The sequence below is a fragment of the Pongo pygmaeus genome, chromosome 7 (assembly GCF_028885625.2).
Source record: "Pongo pygmaeus isolate AG05252 chromosome 7, NHGRI_mPonPyg2-v2.0_pri, whole genome shotgun sequence".
NCBI classification, from domain to species: domain Eukaryota; kingdom Metazoa; phylum Chordata; class Mammalia; order Primates; family Hominidae; genus Pongo; species Pongo pygmaeus.
This window is the reverse complement of record NC_072380.2, coordinates 59670212-59694409: the sequence shown is the minus strand read 5'-3', so window position 1 is coordinate 59694409 and position 24198 is coordinate 59670212. Positions and strand designations below refer to the sequence as shown.

The window sequence follows — 24198 nt, the reverse complement described above, 5'->3', positions numbered from 1 at the left end:
TAAAGTTATCCTTGTTAGTATTAAAAGCCCTAACGGGAAGAGAAAAGTCTCCAATTAGTTGACCCTATTTATTAACCAAAAGCTTCACAGAAAAACAACTAAAAAAGATATTATGCTTTAAAAATGGGATACATATTTGGATAATTTAAAACCTATAATCCTAAAAGAACTGCCAGAATGCAAAGATCTTTTTAATATTATCATTTCTGGTGAAATCAAACTCAAAATATAATACCTAGGACTCCTCCTTGTCCAAAGAAGAAATTAAACTAGATAATTTCTTTTCTGAAATAGTCTGCAAATTATAATTCACAAGAAGTACACAAAATAGGGTAAATAAAAGTGTGTATACATGAAAAGCTACAATAATTCCAATTTTTGCTTCCCTGGCAAGGTACTGTACATATACTACATCAACATAATAGAAATGGCACAGTCTCTGAGGACACGTTCCACATTTTATTTACATTTTAAGACTAACTTTAATCTCAAAATCACATATCCATACACCTATTTCCTTTTTGTTGACTTCACTTAAACTTAAATGCATGGTTTGTTAAACAAAGACTGTAAACAAATATTTACCATGTCTGTTACATGTAACACACAAGAACAGCTTTTAACAGGAATTCATCAACTCCCCCCAACATTTTTTATTATAAATACAGGTATCAAAACAATCCTGAACATATTTTTGATACTACTAGTAGTCAGCACCCACATTGCTTCAAAAATTAACACATCTGTGACAATATTCGTTGTACCTGCTACTTTTTAAACAATTTCAACTGCAGCTCTCTTTCACTAAGCAAGATGGGTAAAGCATGCCATTTCTGTTTTCTTTCTTGAGATTTTTACTTTTTAGAAACACACATGCTTCCACTGCCATCTGACACTTCTCCACACGCTTTCATCTTGTAAACCTGAATTCTATTTCGAGTACTCCAGGTTTATGTTTAAATGACAGTGGCTTTCAAGAGAAAAAAAATTGTGCTGCATTTTTCCTCCTGTTACCTGAAAACATAATGGGTGTACATATATTAAATATATTCTTACAAATGTCCAGGTCATGTTTACCAGCTGGAATTCTTTTACTTAATGTGTGGGTATTTTGCATTGTGATATTTAATCAAGACATTAACATGAGTAGAAGGTTGTTGATTTAAGACAAGTTTGAGATCCACTAAAATTAATTGTTGTATGTTTGTCCTTCTGGTGGCTGTGGAAGCTTCATATTTTCTTTGGACATCATTAGACGTCTTAGCTCTTGAAGTACAACTTTAATGCTATATGAATTTTGCCATTTTGCTAACACTGGTATGCTCCGGGCATCTACCTGAAAGGGGAAGAAAGAGTACAGTTAACTAGCAAGTTTAAAGTACTATGGCGCATATTTTAATAAGAATGATTTTGAAAATTCATAGCTTGCCTCTATTTTCACAAAACATACACTATGAAATTACTAATACCATAATTAGTATATTTTATCATAATTAGTTTAATATTTTGGGAAAATATAAAGATATAAAACATATAGTGAACTTTGGTCATCAGAAATAAATGTTATATCAAATAACTACTTTGTAAATAAATTTACCAATTCTTTCTTAATGGAGTAAGGTCAAAAGGTTCCTCTCCATTTCCAATGCTACCGCCCAAAATCTGGGGAATTATCTCACACTGAGATTTAGACGAAAGCTACTAACCTGATCTCTTCTTTCTTTCCAATGTATTCTATGCACTATTCCTAATTATTCTTTTTTTTTTTTTTTTTTTTGTGAGACAGAGTCTCACTTTGTCACCCAGGCTGGAGTACAGTGGCGCAATCCTGGCTGACTACGACTTCCGCCTCCCAGGTTCAAGCAATTCTCCTGCCTCAGCCTCCCAAGTAGCTGGGATTACAGGCACCCGCCACCACGCCAGGCTAATTTTTCTATTTTTCGTAGAGACAAGGTTTCACCATGTTGCCCAGACTGATCTCGAACTCCTGAGCTCAAGTGATCTACCTGCCTCAGCCTCCCAAAGCACTGGGATTATAGGCATGAACCACAGCACCCAACCCAAATTAATCTTCTGTGAAAGAGCAACAAAATGGAGATGGAGCTCCTTGCAAGCCCATTCCCAGTTAACTGTCAGCATTTGACCTGTCCTGCAGTTCCCTGGAAAACTCCACTCACAGAGAGCTTTCCTTTATCTGACCTCACAGCTCACAGATCTTCACTCACCTCCTACCTTGGGCATTTGTCAAAAAAAGTTGAGTCAAACAGGAAGGTGGGCTGGATGCGGTGGCTCACGCCTATAATCCCAACGTTTTGGGAGGCCAAGGTGGGCAGATCACAAGGTCAGGAGTTTGAGACCAGCATGGCCAACATAGATAGTGAAACCCCGCCTCTACTAAAAATACAAAAATTAGCCAGGTGTGGTGGCACGTGCCTGTACTCCCAGTTACTTGGGAGGCTGAGGCAGGAGAATCACTTGAACCTGGGAGGTGGAGGCTGCAGTGAGCCGAGACTGTGCCATTGCACTCCAGCCTGGGCGACAGACCGAGACTCTGTCTCCAAAAAAAAAAGCAGGAAGGTAACCAAAATACTTAAGCAGACAAGCTGGGAAATGAGGTGTCTCCAAACAGGCCTGGGAATCTAGAAGACCACACACATGTGTAGGGCTGTGCACAGGCTTATGAAAGAGCTGAGAAGGCCATAAGCTGTCATCTACAGCTGACCTCAAGCAACATATAAGACTATATACAGGCTGGGCATGGTGGCTCACGCCTGTAATCCTAGCACTTTGGGAGGCCGAGGCGGGCAGATTGCCTGAGTTCAGGAGTTCGAGAACAGCCTGGGCAACACGGTGAAACCCTGTCTCTACTAAAATACAATATTTGTATTTATAAATATATAATAATATATTTAGCGTGGTGGTGTGCACCTGTAGTCCCACCCACTCGGGAGGTTGAGGCAGGATAATTGTTTCCATCTGGGAGGCAGAGGTTGCAGTGAGCTGAGATCGTGCCACTGCACTCCACCCTGGGCGACAGAGCGAGACTCCGTCTCCAAACAAAAAAGATTATACACAAGTAGGACCTATCCCAGAAACACAAGATAGATTCAATATTTTTAAAGTCAGAGTAATATATCATATTAACAGAACAGAGAACAAAAACCATGATGACAATATTCATCAAGTTAATTTAGAGATTCAATACAACTCCTATTAAAATTTCAACTGCTTTTTTCTTGTTTGCAGAAATGAACAGGCTTATCTTAAAATTCATAAGCAAATGCAAGAAACCCAGAATAGCCAAATCAATATTAAAAAAAGAAGAACAAAGTTATGATTTCAAAACTTATTACAGGCCAGGCGTGGTGGCTCACTCCTGTAACCCCAGCACTTTGGGAGGCCAAGGCAGGCAGATCAACTTGAGGCTGGGAGTTCAAGACCAGCCTGGCCAACATGGTAAAACCCCGTCTCTACTAAAAATACAAAAAATTAGCCAGGCGTGGTGGCGCATGCCTGTGATCCCAACTACTTGGGAGGCTGAGGCACGAGAACTGCTTGAGTCCAGGAGGTGGAGGTTCCAGTGAGCCAAGATCGCACCACGGCAATCCAGCCTGGGCAGCACAGCAAGACTCTGTCTCAAAAACAAACAAAAAAAACTTACTACAAAGCTACAGTAGTCCAGAAAGGCAGCCCAGGTGCAGTGGCTCACACCTGTAATCCCAACACTTTGGGAGAGATAGGCGGGTGGATCTCTTGAGCCCAGGAGTTTGAGACCAGCCTGGCCAAGATGACGAAACCCTGTCTCCTTTTCCTTTTTTTTGAAGGTGATTGTTTATGTTGTTATGTTTTAATTTCTTGCTTTTTATTTGGGGTTAGCAAGGATGTGGAGAAGCTGGGAACCTGCATACACTAGTGGTAGCAATGTAAGATGGCCTATTCACTTTAGAAAACTGTTTTGACAGTTCCTCAAAAACTAAAACATAGATACCGTATGACCCAACAATTCCACTCCTAAATATATATCCAAAAGAAATGAAAATATTTGCCCACTCAAAAACTTGTACACAAATATTCATAGCAACAGTATTCATGATAGCCAAAAGTAGAAAAATAGAAATATCTACCAGGTGATAAATGGATAAATAAAATGGGATCTCCATACAATGGAATATTGTTCAACAATAAAAAGGAATAAAGTACCAATACACACTACAAACATGGGTAAATCTTGAAAACATTACGTTAAGTCGCCAAAGAACACATACTCTATGATTCTATTTATATGAAACATCCAGAATGGGCAAATCTATAAAGACAGAAAGTGGGCTGGGCACGGTGGCTAATGCCTGTAATCCCAGCACTTTGGGAGGCCGAGGCGGGCGGATCACAAGGTCAGGAGATCGAGACCATCCTGGCTAACACGGTGAAACCCCGTCTCTACTAAAAATACAAAAAATTAGCCAGGTGTGGTGGCGGGCGCCTGTAGTCCCAGCTACTTGGGAGGCTGAGGCAGGAGAATGGCATGAACCCAGGAGGCGGAGCTTGCAGTGAGCCAAGCCACTGAACTCTAGCCTGGATGACAGAGTGAGACTCTGCCTCAAAAAAAAAAAAAAAGACAGAAAGTGGATTAATGGTTGTTTAGGGTTGAGGGAGATGGGATGGGAAATGACGACTGATGGGCACAGATCTGCTTTGGGAAAAACAAAAATGTTCCAAACCTGGGTCATAGCAGTGATTCCACAATGTTGTGAATACTAAACACCCTTGAATTTTACCCTTTAAATGGGTGAATTGTATGGTATGTGAAATATATCACCATAAAAGTGTTTGAAAGTAGAAAAGAAAAATAATTTTAGAGTGATATTTATTTTAGAAACTAACACCGGGCGCAGTGGCTCACACTTGTAATCCCAGCACTTTGGTAGGCTGAGGTGGGTGGATCACCTGAGATCAGGAGTTCAAGACCAGCCTGGCCAACACAGTGAAACCCCGTCTCTACTAAAAATACAAAAAATTAGCTGGGCATGTTGGCGGGCGCCTGTAATCCCAGCTACTAGGGAGGCTGAGGCAGGAGAATCGCTTGAACCCAGGAGGCGGAGGTTGCAGTGAGCCAAGATCGCACCACTGCACTCTACCCTGGGCAATAAGAGCGAAACTCCGTCTCAAAAAAAAAAAAAAGAAAAGAAAAGAAACTAACTAAAAGAGTAAGAAAAATGTTACAATGGTAAGGTACATTTAAAATGCTTCCTCTAACACTTTCACTTTAAAGAGTGGCAACCTCCTTAGCCTATTTTAAATAGACTCCATAACTGAACAGTTTATAAAAATAAGTAGAGAGAATATCAAGCTATTTCTAAAGCAGAAACAAACACTTCCAGCTGTAAATGGTAGTTAAATAAACATAAATGATTGCAAATCCTGTGAAATACCAACAGGGTGCAGAAAAAGAAAAGAAACACTGGAGGAAAAGAAAAACAAAAAAGATGAAGAGAGAGGACGCAGTAAAGAGCATGAGAAAATAAATACCATGTCAGAACAAAATCTGCATCTTATCAGTCTACAACATACAATGACCTCCAAAATGTGAGATCTCACTGCATAAGACAATGAAATTTACACTTCAGAGTGCTAACCACCCATAGGGAGTAACTTTGCCTCGTTGTATTAAATACATATAAACTAAAATTACTAAAGCAACCCCCACCATCAATGCCTATGAACTACAATTCATGAGACACTTAAACAGCCTCAAAATATAAAAACTATCCTGGCACAATCACCAATGTGAAATTCTGTACCATTTACTAGTTATAAAAGTAATAATCCAGACTCTTAGATGTAAATGAAGAGAAAAACAGATGTCCAATATATTCACCCTACCCACAACCCTCTATACACACATCTACACTCCAATAATGATTAAAATCAGTATTTATTTTTCTATTTCCCAGTCCCCATTCCAGATTGACAGTAAGAAGGGTTGGTGGGAATATACATTCAGAGGGTCCTGTTATACACCACTGGCGGGGCTGACATTGACACAGCCGTGAGGAGAGCAGCTTGGCAATAATTCAAGCTGAAGAAAGCCCCACGCCATGGCACACTTCTAGATGTATTCCCAGGAGTAGTGCTACTCAAGGTATGTCCATGGAAAGGGGCAGGCCAGGAACTGAATTCTATTGCTCCTTGACAAGATAAACATTGCAATTGAGAGTAAGAATTTATAAAGTTTTACAGCAATCTGACAGAGAATATTTTAATTTAAAAATTTTAAACTTGGCCAGATGTGGTGGCTCATGCCTGTAATCCCACCCAGCACTTTCGGAGGCCGAGGCAGGCAGATCACCTGAGGTCAGGAGTTGAACACCAGCCTGGCCAATGTGGTGAAACCCCATCTCTACTAAAAATACAAAAATTAGCCAGGCATGGTGGCAGGCACCTGTAATCCCAGCTACTCGGGAGGCTAAGGCAGGAGAATCACTTGAACCCAGGAGGAAGAGGTTGCAGTGAGCTGAGATCGTGCCATTGCACTCCAGCCTGGGTGACAAGAGCAAAATCTCATCTCAAAAAAAAAAAAAAAGGGGAAACAAGAGAAAGCCACACACAGAATTAACTCTATTTATAATGTAGTCTTTGTACTAATAAGAAAAAAATCTGGCCGGGCAGGGTGGCTCACGCCTGTAATCTCAGCACTTTGGGAGGCCAAGGCGGGCGGATCATTTGAGGTCAGGAGTTTGAGACCAGCCTAACCAACATGGTGAAACCCTGTCTCTATTAAAAATACAAAAAAATTAGCTGGACGTGGTGGCACATGCCTGTGGTCCCAGCTACTTGGGAGGCTGAGGCAAGAGAATTGCTTGAACCTGGGAGACAGAGGTTGCAGTGAGTCAAGATCGTGTGGCTGCACTCCAGCCTGGGAGACAGAGTGAGACTCCGTCTCAAAAAAAAAAAAAAAAAATTAAAAGATCTGTTACAAATAAGACAAATGTTAACATTTGACAAAGCTAGGTGAAGGACGCATAGATGCTGGTTCTATCATTCTCTAAAACTTCTATTATGTTAGAAACATTTCTTTTAAAAACAAGAAAATAATAAATTTATAGTTAAGTGCAACAAAAGAATAAGAGTGACTCTAACAGAGCAATAGAAGGGACATAATTCAAGTTGGAACATCAATAAAAACTTCTATTAAAAAGTGGAATTTAGGCTGGGTGCGGTGGCTCATGCCTGTAATCGCAGCACTTTGGAAGGCCAACGCGGGTCAGGAGTCTGAGACCAGCCTGGCCAACATGGCAAACCCCCAACTGTATTAAATTAGCCAGGTGTTGTGGCACACACTTGTAGTCCCAGCTACTTGGGAGGCTAAGGCAGCAGAATCACTTAAACCCAGAATCACTTAAACCCAGCAGAATCACTTAAACTCCAGCCTGAGTGACACAGTGAGACTCTGTCTCAATAAAAAAGAAAGTGGAATTTACAGTGAGAAATGAAGGACCCATAGGAGTTAGCCAGACTGGGGAGGAAGGAGGAAGAACAGAAGTGCAAAGGTCTTGAGACCAAATGAAAGGCATGCAGGCCAGTGTGCACCCTGAGCACTCCCAGTGAGCCATGGCAAGAAGCATGCATGCTGAGGCTGATGCCCCTAAAGGAATCTGAAGTGCAGAAATGACATGATGCAATTTGTCTCTTAGGAGGATCCCTCTGGCTGCTAACTTTGGAAAGATTGGAAGGGATTTTAAAAAGTAGAATCAGAGACATTGTTGCAAGAGTCCAGGAAATAAATGATGGCCAATATTCACTTCGTGGCAATGTAAATAGAAAAATAAGACCTAAATCGAGTTACATTTGGAACATAAAACTGACAAGGCTTAATGATAAATGGGTTGGGGGAAGGGAGGTAGAGAGGGAGGCAAAATATCAACTAATGGACCAAAAGCCCAAGAGATCAGATAAGCTTATTAGAGGTAGGTCTGAAATTTAATCTGAATTTCCTAGCTTCCATGACAATGTAGAACACACCATTAGTTACTTAATTTACAGAAGCTATAATGTAAAAACAACAACAGTAGTGGAGAAAAACAGATAACATCTAGTAGCAAAATCTAACAAAGTTCTTCTTCTTAAAGGCAATGCTGTGTGTCACACAGGATATTCCCTAAATAATATCCTTTCTGTGTACTCATATGCTTTATAATCCTGCTCCTATCAAACTTCTTAAAAATAGGTAAGTGTGCACAATTTCTAGAATAGCCACTGAAAGAACACAAACAGAATGAAAGAAGTTGAGAACAACCATTCCAAAAGTAGGCAAGAAACATGTAGAAAAATAGAAACCACCAACTAAGATGATCTGTTTAAACCTGAACATGTCAGTAATTATGTATATTAAATGTAAATGGACTAAATGCTCCCAGTAAATCACAAAGACTGACCAACTGAGGACTGTGAGGGCTGGAGAGACTCTCAGGTCCCAGCTCTGAGTTGGCACAGGGGTGGGGGGGTGTTAATGGCCCAGCAGGTGCAGGGCTAAGGTTTCCAATGACCTTTCCCACCTTCTTCCTTTCTCAGGGTCATGCTTTATTTGGCCTGGTGCCTCCCTGCTGGATGCACCAGCCAATCTGGGGCCCCGCCTCAGATCTGCGTATTAGGTTGGGGTTGAGGGGCAGGGAGCTGGCTGTGAATCCAAGATTCAACTTGTTGCCAAAAGTACAGTTATATGAAGGGGAAATTGAGTAAATAAGTAAATGCACTGGGAAGCATGGGAGCCAGGTTTCTCAAATGGAAAGGAAGAATCATAGAACAAACCCTATAGTTTTAGAATAAAATTAGTGGGAGTTGTTAGTATAAACTCGTGATTTTTAACAGATGGTAAACAGATGAGAAGGAAAGAAGGAGAGAAGAAAGGAGGATGAATTTGTGTACATATGTGATACATCTGTAGTATAAAATACACTGGTAGAGAGAGGGAACACAGGGATGGGATGAGAAATCAAGGTTACTGAGGCCCTATTTCCTAAGATGGATGATACTCATTTTATGATGATGATATGTTATTTTGCTTCCTAAAATGTATTTTTTATGCGGTGTGCTCTCAACATGGCACCAAGAGAGCCTAGGCTTCAAAGACTTATCATGAACTTAACAATCTACTCATACTGGAAATTCAGCTGTTTCTACTAACTAACTTGTGTGGGTCAAGCAGGGCATGTCATTTTGTTTAAAGAGAAAATGAGCTGGACACAGTGGCTCACGCCTGTAATCCCAGCACTTTGGGAGGCCAAGGTGGGCAGATCACTTGAGGTCAGGAGTTGAGTCCAGCCTGGCCAACATGACAAAACCCCATCTCTACCAAAAAATACAAAAATTAGCTGGGCTTGGTGGCATGTGCCTTGTAGTCTCACATACTTGGGAGGCTGAAGTGGGAGAATCACTTGAGGCCACGGGAAGTGGGGCAGTACCACTGCACTACAGCCTGGGGGACAGAGTGAAACCCAAAAATAAATAGACAATGATGCTCAGCCATGACTGTTTCAACACAGACATATTTGCTCCTTAAAGAAAAAAACCCTTCATGAATATTCATCCTTTTCATGAATAGTCATCCTTTTAATCCCACCAAATGTACCTTAACCCTCAGGAAAGTAACATTCAAAGAGAAATAATGATCATCTTTTTTTTTTTTTTTTTTGAGACGGAGTTTCGCTCCTTCACCCAGGCTGGAGTGCAGTGGCACAATGTCTACAAGCGTGAGCCACCATGCCCCGCCCAATAATGGTCATCTTTTTACCAAATAAAGATCAACTGAAGTATGACTACTAAGGCAATTAAAACCCTAAGAAAACTTTTGGCCGGGCACAGTGGCTCATACCTGTAATCCCAGCACTTTGGGAGGCCAAGGCAGGAAGATCACCTAAGGTCAGAAGTTCGATACCAGCCTGGCCATCGTGAAACCCCGTCTCTACAAAAATACAAAAATTAACTGGGCATGATGGCAGGTGCCTGTAATCCCAGCTACTCGGGAGGTTGAGGCAGGAGAATCACTTGAACCCAGGAGGCGGAGGTTGCAGTGAGCCAACATCGCACTATTGTACTCCAGCCTGGGTGACAGAGTGAGACTCTGTTTCAAAAAAAAAAAAAAAGTTTTAACCACCACATGCATCTATTCTAGGCAAGTACATTAAAGTTTTTAAGGATGGCCTAATTTATATTAATAAAAGAAAAACAACATAATGCAACCTTCTTTAGACTTTTGGCTTAACAAAGGTCCTCTTTTAAAAACTTTCTCCTAACTACATATTAATATCTTACATATATTATGGTGTGTGTACGTATAATTAATATATAACTCTATACATTACGTTATATAAAACCAAAATGACTATATTAACTTACCATCCCACTGGAATTATTTATTCCGTTCATATTAATTTTTGTTACAAATCTAACTGACGGAGGAGCTTCTGGGTATTTAGGTCCACATTCTACTTTCAAGCTATATATTCTGTTTTCATAATTTGTCTGGAAGGCAAAAAACAAAAGAACAATAAAAATAACAATACCTAAAATATTAATGTCTAAGTGCTAAAAAAAAGGAAAAGTACAATATGAATGTACATAAGACAGTGTTTATGATTAAGAATTTATTTTTCTACATTCAAATTTATTTCACCTATATGGTGAGAAAAAATGCAATAAGCATACTTAAAAATTGAGATTTTACAAAATTAATTCCATGAGATTTTACAAAATTAATTCTACAAAGTATTATCAATATGATCCCAACTTGCTTTTGTGATAAAAATGATGCCTGTAACAAATTAGAAGGAAGAAGGAAAAACGAAAAAGCAAACCACTTAAATTTAGATTTTGCTAAAAAGTTTACATTGTAGAGGGAGGGGCTACTTGAGACTTGTGTCAAACATATATGAAGTTTTCTGTTTTATAGAACAGTTCTGCTTATTCCTATTGTCCCAGAATTGACTATTAACAGTGCCTCCTTTCATTCTCAAAAGGGTCTTGTTGGATAACAAATTATATGATTATCCTACTTAATATGGCAATCAATAACTTCTAGCAAAAGAGAAAACCCCATATTATACCATTTTGCAGCAATAAAACATAATTATTTTATGTCCCCTGTTTGTTATACTTACGTTGCCACTTCATTAATTTTGAGGTTCATTAAATCCCATTATCTGAATTCAGAGATACAATGGCAAACTTTATGTTTACACATCATTTTCAAATAGGCATCAAACTTAAAGCTTCTAGACTATCCAGGGCTTATTTTCATGCCTATACATTAACTCTTCTTTCTCCTATGGCTTTTGTTCACTTGGTTAACTTATTAGTGTACCATTAAAACAGCAAAGTAAAAAATAAATGAATCCTCACCTTGACTCAAGAGATTAAAAAGAAAAAAAAATTGTTTTAAAGAGAATTATAATTATTGAAACTTTAAATTTTCTAAATTATAATTAAAATAACATAAAAATATATACATAAATAAATGAAAGTGAAAAATTTAATACCTGCTGGGTGCTGTATAAGACCAGAGAGGGAGGAAGCTAATCAACCATCTACAGATCTCACCTACTCAAACTGATCCCATCCCCATAAACAAGAGCTATCCAAATGGAGGTCAGATTTGCAGTATTAAACTACTCTAATGTAAAACCTATGCAACAATGTTATATGTATGTTATTAAATATTTCAATACTTTAAGAAAAAAAGAGCTATATAAAACTCATCTGAGATTAATAGCAAGCAAATATTAATAATATTCCCAGCACTTTCAATATATAAAAATGACTAAGATAGATCGCATGATTATCTTGGCTGTGATTCTCCAATCTGGATGCATACCAGACTCCCCTATGATACAGCAATTCTATTCCTAGGCATTTACCCAAGCAAAATGGAAACAAACATATGTTCACAAAAAGACTTCCACAAGAATGCCCATAGCAGCTTTATTTGTAAAAGCAAGAAAGTAGATTAAATCCAGATGTCCATAAAAAGAATTGATAAACACATTGTGGTATATCCATACAGTAAAATACTATTCAACAATAAAAAGAAACACACTCCTACTACCTGAGATAACACAACTGAATTGCTCAGACTTCATGCTGAGTAAAGAACCGTAAGTGTACACACTACATGACCCTACTTATCAAAGCTCTACAACATACAAATCTCTCAGGTGTGGGAAAGGGCACAGGGAGCTTTCTGGAATGACGGGAATGTTCTGTATCTCAGTAGGGGTAACAAGCTACATTTGTCAAACTCATGGCACATCTGTGCATTTCACTACATGTAAATTCTACCTCAATTCCTTTTAAGTTTAAAAAAAAAAAAAAACCCAAAGCTCTTTTCTGGAAGATTTTATGTAAACAAAAAAAAAACTTAATCCCAAAGCTAGCCTATTAATCTAATCCAATTCTTACAGTAAATATCACCCTAACTTCTGACACCTTTGATTTTATCCCTTCTAAATTTTAAATTAACAGGCTGGGTGTGGTGGCTCATGCCTGTAATCCCAGCCCTTTGGGAGGCCAAAGGCGGGCAGACTGCCTGAGGTCAGGAGTTCGAGATCAGCCTGGGCCTGGCCAACATGGTGAAACCCTGTCTCTACTAAAAATACAAAAATTGGTAGCACACGCCTGTAATCCCAGCTAGTCAGGAAGCTGAGGCAGGAGAATCACCTGAACTCAGGAGGTGGCGGTTGCAGTGAGCTGAGATCACGCCACTGCACTCCAGCCTGGGTGGCAAAGCAAGACTGTCTCAAAAAAAAAAAAAAAAAAAAAAAAAAAAAAATTTAATTAACAGCCAAGTTTTTCTGTTATCTAATAAAAAGCAAGAGCAAATAAAAGGAGAAAAACTAATATTTACTAAGTCAAGTACTCAGGTATTCTATTATCTAATCATTATTTCACTTAATTCTCACACTGTTTCTATTTTAACGATGGGGACAGTACCTTCATTTACATATGAGAAAACTTGAAAAAGTACTAAACTCTAGTGACAACCAATATTGCTTCAGAAAACTGAACACAAAAACATAGAAAAACAAAACTGCTAATCATATAAATCCAAATAAATATTAGAACAACATAAAAAATGAGGGATCTGGCTGGACATGGTGGGTCACACCTGTAATCCTAACACTTTGGGAGGCCGAGGCGAGCGGATCACCTGAGGTCGGGAGTTCGAGACCAGCTTGACCAACATGGAGAAACCCCATCTCTATTAAAAATACAAAATTAGCCGGGCATGGTGCCGCATGCCTGTAATCCCAGCTACTCAGGAGCCTGAGGCAGGAGAATCACTTGAACCTGGGAGGCAGAGGTTGCAGTGAGCTGAGACAGTGCCATTGAACTCCAGCCTGGGCAACAAGAGCGAAGCTCCGTCTCAAAAAAAAAAAAAAAAAAAAAAAGAGGGACCTTAGTCAATAAAGTACAAAAAATAAAAAACAACTGGCCAGGCACAGTGGTTCACGCCTATAATCCTAGCACTTTGGGAGGCTACGGCAGGTGGGCAATTTGAGCCCAGGAGTTTGAAACCTGTCTGGGCAACATAGTGAGACCCCCATCTCTACACACACACACACAAACACACAAATTAGCCAGGTATGATGGTGTACCCCTATAGTCCCAGCTACTCAGAAGGCTGAGGTGGGAGGATTGTTTGAGCCCAGGGGGTCCAGGCTGTGAAGTGTGATCGGGCCACTACACTCCAGCCTGGGTGACAGAGTGAGACTATCTCAAAATAAAATAAAATAAAAATAAAAAACAACCAACCATGTAACATATGTTAGAAGTCTTCCTCCTCTCGACCGGGCACGGCAGCTCACGCCTGTAATCCCAGCACTTTGGGAAGGCCGAGGTGGGCGGATCATCTGAGGTCGGGAGTCTGAGACCAGCCTGACCAACATGGAGAAACCCTGTCTCCACTAAAAATACAAAGTTAGGCCAGGCGCAGTGGCTCACGCCTGTAATCCCAGCACTTTGGGAGGCCGAGGCGGGTGGATCACAAGGTCAGGAGATCGAGACCATCCTGGCTAACACGGAGAAACTCCATCTCTACTAAAAATACAAAAAAATCAGCAGGGTGTGGTGACGGGCCCCTGTAGTCCCACTACTCAGGAGGCTAAGGCAGGAGAATGGCATGAACCCGGGAGGCAGAGCTTGCAGTGAGCCGAGATGGCGCCACTGCACTCCAGCCTGAGCGACTGAGCAAGACTTCGTCTCAAAAAAAAATAAAAACACAAAATTAGCTGGGCGTGGTGGCACATGCCTGTAATCCCAGCTACTAGGGAGGCTGAGGCAGGAAAATCGCTTGAACCTGGGAGGCGGAGGTTGCGGTGATCCGAGATTATGCCATTGCACTTTAGCCTGGGCACAAGAGCCAAACTCCGTCTCAAAAACAAACAAACAAACAAAAAAGTCTTCCTCCTCTCCTGGCTAGATGTAGATACTCTACCCTGGGGACAAAATTGTTCTCAACATCGCACCTTCTAAGGAGAAAACAACTGTGGTAAGATACCAACTCCTGCCTGTTTTATGAAAAGGCAACCAAATACGCCCGCTGTGACCTGCCTTCAAGAGAACTGAGAGGGTGATGCAGAGAAGATCATCAGGTGGTGAGCACAGGCCAGCTCCAGAAGAAGCCTGTGCCTTTGCAGGGCACACCCTCCTACCTCTGACTGGCACTCAAAGGAAGTGAGGGGGTCTCTGATGAGGTTCAAGACATACTATCCCAAAATACGGCACCTTGGCACTTAAGAAAACAGCAGAAGCAAGGTTACTCTTACCTTACCTTCGCCCCCTTCTCTCCTGAAGCAGACCCTAAAATCTAGCTGACCTCTCCATGAAGTAGGTCATGAGAACCACTCCAAAGGGGTCTTGTCTTATGCCAAGAAAGGAATGAAATCCAAAGACACAGAAATAATGTGAACAAACAGGCCCTGGTAAGTTCCCCCAGTTTATTACCTAGTGTGTTACCATCAGATCCAATCACGCTGTTGCATCACTGTCCACTCTTCATCAAATTTAGCATAAAAATACACGGTTTCCCTGTTTCTTTGGGTCTTCCTTTCTGAATGTTCCTATGTCATGTAAAACTTAAATAAATTTGTATGCTTTTCTCTGCTTTTTATTATAAGTGCCTCAGCGTGAAGCTTGAGACAGGTGAGGAAAAGCTATTATGACCTTTTCTCCCCATGTAGCTCCAAAACCACCACCCACAGAGAATGGAGGACCACAGTAGCATTTTGTCTGTGTGCCCTGAGTGGGGAGACAGTTGCAGAGAAGCAGCCTTCACCCCCACTCCAGTGGATGGAGTTTCCTGAGGTTCAGTGACACCAGGAATGGCAACCAGTTGGGGCATCCTGCAGGGGACCCCAACCGGGTGAAAGACTAAGCAGGAGCCGGTCCACCACAGCTAGGAACTGTGCTGTGGGTCAGCCCACAAGACCACTGATGAACTCATCACAAGTTCCAAAACATTCTTAAAGAATAAAGTCTGCTGCAGGCAGTGGCTGAAGAAAAACCGAATCTAAATAATTTCAAATTTATATTCTACCAAGTTCTGACTGTTAAATCTTCAAATCAGTAAGTCAGAATGTTCGTCAATTATAAGCGCTTTTTTAAAACCAAACAGACCATGGTAATAATGTTCACAGGCAGTGAAAATCAAGGCTTTCATTATATATACCAAGTTCTGACTGTTAAATCTTCAAATCAGTAAGTCAGAATGTTCGTCAATTACAAGCGCTTTTTTAAAACCAAACAGACCATGGTAATAATGTTCACAGGCAGTGAAAATCAAGGCTTTCATTATACAAACCAAGTTATAAGGAACTCTATCCATCAACATTATATTTTCTTCCTCAAATGTCTTCAGGAAAAAATAGAGTAAGGGAGTAAACAGGGAGCCTATCAGTTTAGGAGTGTGCATGAATTTTGCAAAGGAACACCAGAAAACAACATAAAACATACACTAATTCATTCTCTATAATTAATGTTGCTAATTACCTGATACATTTTTCTTTTGTAATAATCAGGAGGGGCTGGGTGCAGTGACTCACACCTGTAATCCCAGCATTTTGGGAGGCCAAGGCAAGTGGATCACTTGAGGCCAGGAGTTCAACACCAGCCTGGCCGACATGGTGAAACCCTATCTCTACAAAAACTACAAATATTAGCCAGCAGTGGTGGTGCACACCACCTCAGGAGGCTGAGGTGGAAGGATCGCTTGAGCCCAGGAGGCTGAGATTGCAGTATGCTGAGATCGCACCACTGCACTCCAGCCTGGGTGACTGAACAAGATGTTGTCTCAATAATAATAATAATCATCATCATCATCATCATCAGGAGGAACTCTAACCCAAGAGCAAAACAGTTAAAATGCTCTCATCATAAGGTAGCAACCAGTATACAAAACCAAAGACTTAAAAAACCCTTCAAATGTGTGCTCTTTTCAACAAGCCAAAAACATTACAGAGACACATTTCAAAGATTCACTGCAGGGACTGCAGTGGATGGGACCATTAAGTAAGGAATGCAATGTAAAAAAAAAAAAAAAAATCCCAAGCTAGAAAAAAAGACTTTGAGTAAAAATAAAACTTCATAAACCCAAGAAAGACAAAGTACAATGGGCCAGCTGCCAACCATACTAGAAAAAAATGTAAGAATCATAGACTTTTTACAGATGAAGAAACTGAGACCTACAGCATTTCTATGGCATGTGAAGTGTCAGAGGGCAAACAGCAACATGCACTCAATGCAAACCAATTTAGAAACCCTCAGGTTCACCCAACAGGTAACATGTTACGTCAAAATGACTGCTCTCCCCACATACCCCCTCCATTTCCTCACCTTTTCTCCTCTCTATCTGGAATGTTCTCCATCCCCATCACCACCTTCTGAAATCCTACCAGTCAGTCCTTTAGGGATCATTCCAAAGGCAACTTCCTCCACTGTTCAGCCTTCCTCAATTATTCCAGCTAGAAGAAACATATTCTAAAGTCCCGTAGTGAACTTGCTCTGTCATATTTAGAATCTGTCATTTGTACTGATTTTTTCTCCTTTACTAAACTGCAAAGCTTTGATGGCAATGACCTATCAACCTTCCTCCCCTCAATCCTCTACGTAATCGAGCATTATATCCTGCACGTGGGAAGCATCAATAAATGTAAACAAAATAAAAAGGAACTATTTTAAAAGTTATCATAATTGCTTATTTTAATATCAATAGTATAAAATTAAACGTTAACTTTAACAATAAGTATTAATAGAAAAAATATAATTTATAACACTGACCCTTGGTGGCCCAATAATCATGCCTGTCCACCTTGTAAGTGTCATATCTTCATCATCTTCAAGGCCCCAGCTAACCGTACCATCGCCTACTCCTTTTTGTCCTTCTTCAAGTTCTTCCAACAAGCGAAAATTACGAGGAACTTTAACTCCTATACAAAAGAACGTCAGTGTAAATGTAAAAAGCTCGTAATTATAAGAGCTACACGTATTTAAATTCAGCTTTTTCCAAATTAACCTTTATAAATTATTTCCCAAAAAGACAAAATCCCCTTTAAAAAGCATTCTGCTCCAGAAAATGCTGAATCTAATAACCCCTCAAAATGAAAACACTAAAGAAAGCACTGTACCAAACATTAACAGCAGTATACAACGTGTATATAAATTCCTCATCAATTTTATACTGATGTAAGTCAATCAACCATAAGGAAATCGTTTTCCCTACTTGACGTTTCTGTTACATCCAAGGACTCTGCACCAATCAAACAGGCATGCCCAGAAAGTTCATAAAAACCAAAGTTCATTAATATATACTCTCTAATGATTTTTAAAGAGTAGAATTATGTTCCATCTTAGAAAGCGCACCAGAAGGTACTGTCTTTTAGAATCCTGAAGCAGTCCCACCCAACCTGTCTCAAAAAAAAAAAAAAAAAAAAAAGAATGAGGAGTGAACCTTCATGTGAGGGGCATGTGAAAACAGAATCTGTCAAGAGAGTAAATACACCATGGACTTCTAAAGCAAATTCACACATCAAAGTTCAAATAATGGTGCAAAACCACCTCCTGTGAACAACCGGCTTGGCTTTCAGTATGTCTCTTTAAAGAAAACATTATCATTTTTTATGAGTTTCTTAAATGCTATTGGTAATATGGAGTTTAACTTTATGCACCTTAGATAATACATTTTTAAATTTGTTTGTGAGATTTTTCTCGGATGTTTTTTCAAAATTCCTAATTTTAGTTAGTAAGGATTTGACTTTGGGAAGACAGAAAACCTTTCAAGTAAAATGAATAGGCTTATATACATAAAGAAACTTCTTAATGAATTTAAAAGTGATCCTGTGAAAAACATAATTCCAGTGACATGGATGCCTAAATTTAAAAGAGTGGATATGGCTGGGCCTGTAATCCCAGCACTTTAGGAGGCCGAGGTGGGCAGATCACCTGAGATTGGGAGTTCGTGACCAGCCTGACCAACATGGAGAAACCCCATCTCTATTAGAAATACAAAATTAGCCGGGCGTGGTGGCGCATGCCTGGAATCCCAGCTACTCGGGAGGCTGAGGCAGGAGAATCGCTTGAACCCAGGAGGTGGAGGTTGCGGTGAGCCAAGATCACACCATTGCACTCCAGCCTGGGCAACAAGAGCGAAATTCCATTAAAAAAAAAAAAGAAAAGAGTGTTTACACAAGTAAAGTGTGTCTGCTTTTATAAGAGTTTATTCGGTTTAGGAAGGGGAGTCAAAATTTGTACTTGATTTCAATTTATTGTTATCTGAAATTGAAAGTATTCCTACCTTTTTTTGCTTTCGTGTATATGCAAAGGGAAATATTAATCAAACCTTATAAATTTGAGGTTATTTTAGCCTGATTTCTCAGAACTTTTAATTTGTCTATCTGTGTAGAAATGGGTTTACTAAATATTTTTAGACAATTTCTTAAGTATCTACTTTTATTTGCATACAGTAAGTTAGGAAAGACATTTAATGTTCCTCATACAGCTGCTGTGTTATTTTGTGTGTGTGAGAGAGTCTCGCTCTGTAGCTGAGGCAACCTCCACCTCCCAGGTTCAAGCTGTTCTCCTGCCTCGGCCTCTCAAATAGCTGGGATTACAGGCGTGCGCCACCATGCCCAGCTAATTTTTGTATTTTTAGTAAAGATGGAGTTTCACCATGTTGGCCAGACTGGTCTGGAACATTTAGTGTTCCAGAGGCAGAGGCTGCAGTGAGCCGAGATCGCACCACTGCACTCCAGCCTAGGCGACAGAGCAAGACTGTCTTAAAAAACAAAAAAACAAAAAACAAAAAACAACAAAAAAAGCCAGGCGCAGTGGCTCACACCTGTAATCCCAGCACTTTGGGAGGCCGAGGCGGGTGGATCACGAGGTCAGGAGATCGAGACCATCCTGGCTAACACGGCGAAACCCTGTCTCTACTAAAAATACAAAAAATTAGCCAGGCGTGGTGGCGGGCGCCTGTAGTCCCAGCTACTCGGAAGGCTGAGGCAGAAGAATGGTGTGAACCCGGGAGGCAGAGCTTGCAGTGAGCCGAGATCGCACCACTGCACTCCAGCCTGGGCAACAGAGCGAGACTCCGTCTCACAAAAAAAAAAAAAAAGAAACCCAGCCTGGCCAACATGATGAAACCCCATCTCTACTAAAAATACAAAAATTAGCCGGGCATGCTGGTGCACACCTCTAATCCCAACCAGCTACTTGGGAGGCTGCTGCAGAATCGCTTGAACCCAGGAGGTGGAGGTTGAAGTAAGCCGAGATCAAGCCCCTGCCTGGGAGACAGAGCGAGACTGTCTCAAAAACAAAAACAAAAACAAAACAAAAAAAGAAAAAACAGAGGGGACACTTTCCTAGATTTTAAGACTTCCTCATCAGCTAAAGAAATCATTAAGAAAATATGGAATCAGTTCAGAAATGGACAGACTAATGAAAAAGAAAAGCCCCAAAGCAGACATATCATATACGAAAATGTGCTTTTCAGTAGAGGCAACACTAAAAGTCAGTAAAGAGACTAGAGGTATGACAACCAAATGCAACCTTGGTATCAGGAAAAATATTATCATTATTTTGCTTTAAAGAACAGTAGTGGTGAAATCTGAATAGGGCTGGTAGATAATAGTCCTTTATCAACATTAATTTCCTGATTTTGATAATTAGATTGTAAGAAAATGTCCTAGTTGAAGTATGTAGGGGTGAAGAGACAGTATCTGTTAACTTACCCTTGAATGGTTCCCCCAAAAAACAAAATCGAATGTGAAGGGAGGGGGGAAGAGAGAGTACACACAAGAGCAAGCAAAAATGTTAAACACTAACATTTGATGGATCTGCATGAAGGTATATGGGAATCCTTCATACTACTTATGTAACTTTTCTGCAAATCTGAAGTTATGTCAAAAGAAAACAAACAAACAAAAAAAGTAGAAAAGGCTGGGCATGGTGGCTCACGCTTGTAAACCCAGCACTTTGGGAGGCAAAGGTGGGCCAATCAACTGAGCCCAGGAGTTGGAAACCAGCCTGGGCAACATGGCAAGACCCCATCTCTACAAAAAATACAAAAATTAGCCAGGTGTGGTGGCTGGCAGATGCGTGTGGTCCCAGCTATTCAAGAGGCGAGGATCACCTGAGCCCAGGGAGGTGAAGACTGCAGTGATCTGTGATCACACCACTGCACTCCAGCCTGGGCCACAGAGTGAAACCCTGTCTCAAAAGAGAAAAAAAAAAAGTAGGAAAAGTTAATGGTGTTGGAACATTTTACCAATATGAAAAAATAAAATTAGAACCCAATCTGATCTCATAGTATACATAAAAATCAATTATAGGCAGATTAAATGAAAAGATAAGCCACAGACTGAAAAAAGATATGAATAACAAATAGGAGACAAGAATGTTATTCAAAATACAGAAATAATTCCTCCTAGAAATCAACAAGGAAAAGAAAACCCTAGAGAACAATGAGAACATATTAGGAATAAGGTTTACAGGAAACAGTAATGACCAACAAACATAAAAATATGTTCAACCTCATCAGTAATCAGGGAATCATAACGGCTTATTCTAGCCACCAAACTGACAAATATTAAGTCTGATAATTCTTGATCTGGGCAAAGATGTAGATATTGGAAGTTCATTCACTGCTGCGACTAGAATAAACTGGTATAGAAGCTATAAACAAACATAGTTTTTATACGTATATACATATGTAGCAAAAAGTATAAAGGTGTTAGTGGAAAAGATATTTAAAAATCAGGGGTCGGGCGAGGCATGGTGGCTCACGCCAGTAATCCCAACACTTTAGGAGGCCAAGGCAGGTGGATCACCTGAGGGCAGGAGTTCGAGACCAGCCTGGCCAACATGGTGAAACCCGTCTCTACTAAAAATACAAACCCGTCTCTACTAAAAATTCTCCTGAGGCAGGAGAATCGCATGAGCCCAGGAGGCAGAGGTTGCGGTGAGCTGAGATCACGCCACTGCACTTCAGCCTGGGTGACAGAGCAAGACTCTGTCTCAAAAAAAAAATCAGGATTATTGGGCCAGGTGTGATGGCTCATGCCTGTAATCCCAACACTTTGGAAGACTGAGTTCGACACCAGCCTGGTCAACACAGTGAAACCCTGTCTCTACTAAAAATACCAAAAACTCGCTGGGCGGCTGGACATGGTAGCTCACGCCTGTAATCCCAGCACTTTGAGAGGCTGAGGCAGGTGGATCATTTGAGGCCAGAAGTTCGAGACCAGCCTGGCCAACATGGTGAAACCCCATCTCTACTAAAAACACAAAAGAATTAGCCAGGCATGGTGCCATGTGCCTGTAGTCCCAGCTACCTGGGAGGCTGAGGCAGGAGAATCACCTGAACCCGGGAGACAGAGCTTGTAGTGAGCCAAGATTGCGCCACTGCACTCCAGCCTGGGAGACAGAGCGAGACTCCGTCTCAAAAAAAAAAAAAAAACAACAACAACAAAAAATCACAAATTAGTTGGGCATGGTGGTGCGCACCTGTAGTCCCAGCTACTCAGGAGGCTAAGGCGGGAGGATCACTTGAACAGGGAGCAGAGGTTGTAGTAAGCCAAGATCACGCCACTACACTCCATTTTGGGTGACAGAGTCCGACTCTGTCTCAAAATAAATAAATAAATACAAATAATAAAAATCAGGATATTGATGACCTCTGGGCAAAGAGAAAGTGGCCTAGGACTTAGAAGTGAAAATAGGACTTAAATGTACTAGAAATGTTCTGTTTCCAAAAAACAATCTGAAGCAAGAATTTATTAGAATGTGAATAGCCAGGGTGGGTTCATGTGTATTCACGTATTTTCCTGGTGTTTGAAATATTTTATTTAAAAAGAAAAGGGAGGATTGGACGAGTGGAGCCAAAAAAGGCATGGGGAGGACATTACAAAAGAGAGAGAGAATGCTGGGCAATGTTTGGGGACTGCAACTGAATATGAGAGCAAAGAGTCAGAAATGGCCTGGAAGGGCACCCTTAGCAATTCAGCCTTTATCTGCAGCAACGAGGATTCAGGGAGGGGTTTTAAGCATAAACTTCACTTTGCTGCAACGTGGGAATGGATTGGGAGGTAAGAGGAGGAGAAAAGTATCAGCTGTTATAGAAGACCAAGAAACAGGATGATCAGGGAAGAAGTGTTAAGCACTCAGTTGACTGAGAAAGTTGTGGTTCATTTTACTGTTGTAATTCTTTGGTTTTATTTATTTATTTCCATTTTAACAGCACCAAATGTCTACTGTGAGCCAGAGAATTGTGGCTAGGCCCCTGATCTAGCCGTGATAGTCAAAGTCCTGCTCTTGTGGAGCTTAAAGTTCAGCAGGGCATCAAGACACAGAAACCATGATTAGAGAAGGAGAAGCGTAAGAAGAAGGAAGTAACATCATAAAGTGAGAGTTTTGCTCTACTAAGAACCTAGCCAGATGACTGAGCAAAGTGTTTTCTTTCTATACTTTGCATACTTCGACTAAACTGTATCAGTGATGTACATACAACTTTTTGTCTACCCCAATATATCTCAATGACCAACACACAAGAGCCTAGCACAGGAAGGCAACCCACTGCCCTGGGGAGAAGAGGCAAAAGAAAGGAGAAATCCTATCGCTTTGCTTCCATCCCCCACCTCTATCCCTAGTCAGAATCCCTGCTGAAGCACATTATTTCTAAAGCCTTACCCTTTCATAGACTGATTCTAGAAGAAACAACCAATCCCTGTGATGCCCAAAATGTCACTTCCTAAAATTTCATAACCTATATATGTATTTTTTTGAGACAGAGTCTTGCTCTTGTCACCCAGGACAGAGTGCAATGGCACGATCTCGGCTCACTGCAACCTTTGCCTCCAGGGTTCAAGTGATTCTCCTGCCTCAGCCTCCCGAGTAGCTGGGATTACAGGTGCCTGCCACAATGCCTGGCTAATTTTTGTATTTTTAGTAGAGACGGGGTTTCGCCATGTTGGCCAGGCTGGTCTCAAACTCCTGACCTCGTGATCTGCCCGCCTCAGCCTCGCAAAGTGCTGGGATTACAGGCGTGAGCCACCACGCCTCGCCAGCTCATATATATTAACTATCTGTCATGAGTCAAGAATCTGGATACCACAAATACCCTGAGATTTGATCTATACATTCTATGCACACAATGAAACATCACATGTACCCCCACAAAATATGTAAAATATTACGTATCAACATCAATTGAAAAAATATTTTTGAGTCGGCCGGGCAGTGGCTCATGCCTGCAATCACAGCACTTTGAGAGGCCAAGGCGGGTGGATCACGAGGTCAGGAGTTCAAGACCAGCCTGGACAAGATGATGAAACCCCATCTCTAGCCTAAAGATACAAAAAATTAGCCAGGCGTGGTGGTGCGTGCCTGTAATCCCAGCTACTCGGGAGGCTGAGGCAGGAGAATCGCTTGAACCCGGGTGGCAGAGGTTGCAGTGAGCCAAGATCGCACCACTGCACTCCTGCCTCAGCGACAGAGTTAAGACTCTGTCTCAAAAAATATATATATTTTTTTTGAGTCAAGAATCATTATACTCTATACCAAATTAAAGATGGCCACAAATTCTTTGCTATTCCTCCCACTAATAAGTCTGATTTTCCTCCTCCTTTAATATTCCTTCATTTCATTTGGAGCACTACT

The 24198-nt window shown here is 40.8% G+C and overlaps 1 protein-coding gene across 4 annotated transcripts in view; it reads right to left on the bottom strand.

The window, feature by feature from the left end:
• Nucleotides 1-438: 438 nt before the first annotated feature.
• The window catches only part of UBE2V2 (ubiquitin conjugating enzyme E2 V2), a 62574-nt gene continuing 38814 nt past the window's right edge, over nt 439-24198 (bottom strand). For all 4 annotated transcript variants that reach the window (XM_054498120.2, XM_054498121.2, XM_063668765.1 and 1 more), the window contains 3 exons: nt 17326-17474; nt 10393-10518; nt 439-1336 (listed from right to left, as the gene is read on the bottom strand). In XM_054498120.2, coding sequence (XP_054354095.2) covers nt 1190-1336; nt 10393-10518; nt 17326-17474 — 422 coding nt within the window. In that variant the 3' untranslated portion in view covers nt 439-1189. The remainder of the gene's footprint in view (nt 1337-10392; nt 10519-17325; nt 17475-24198) is intronic.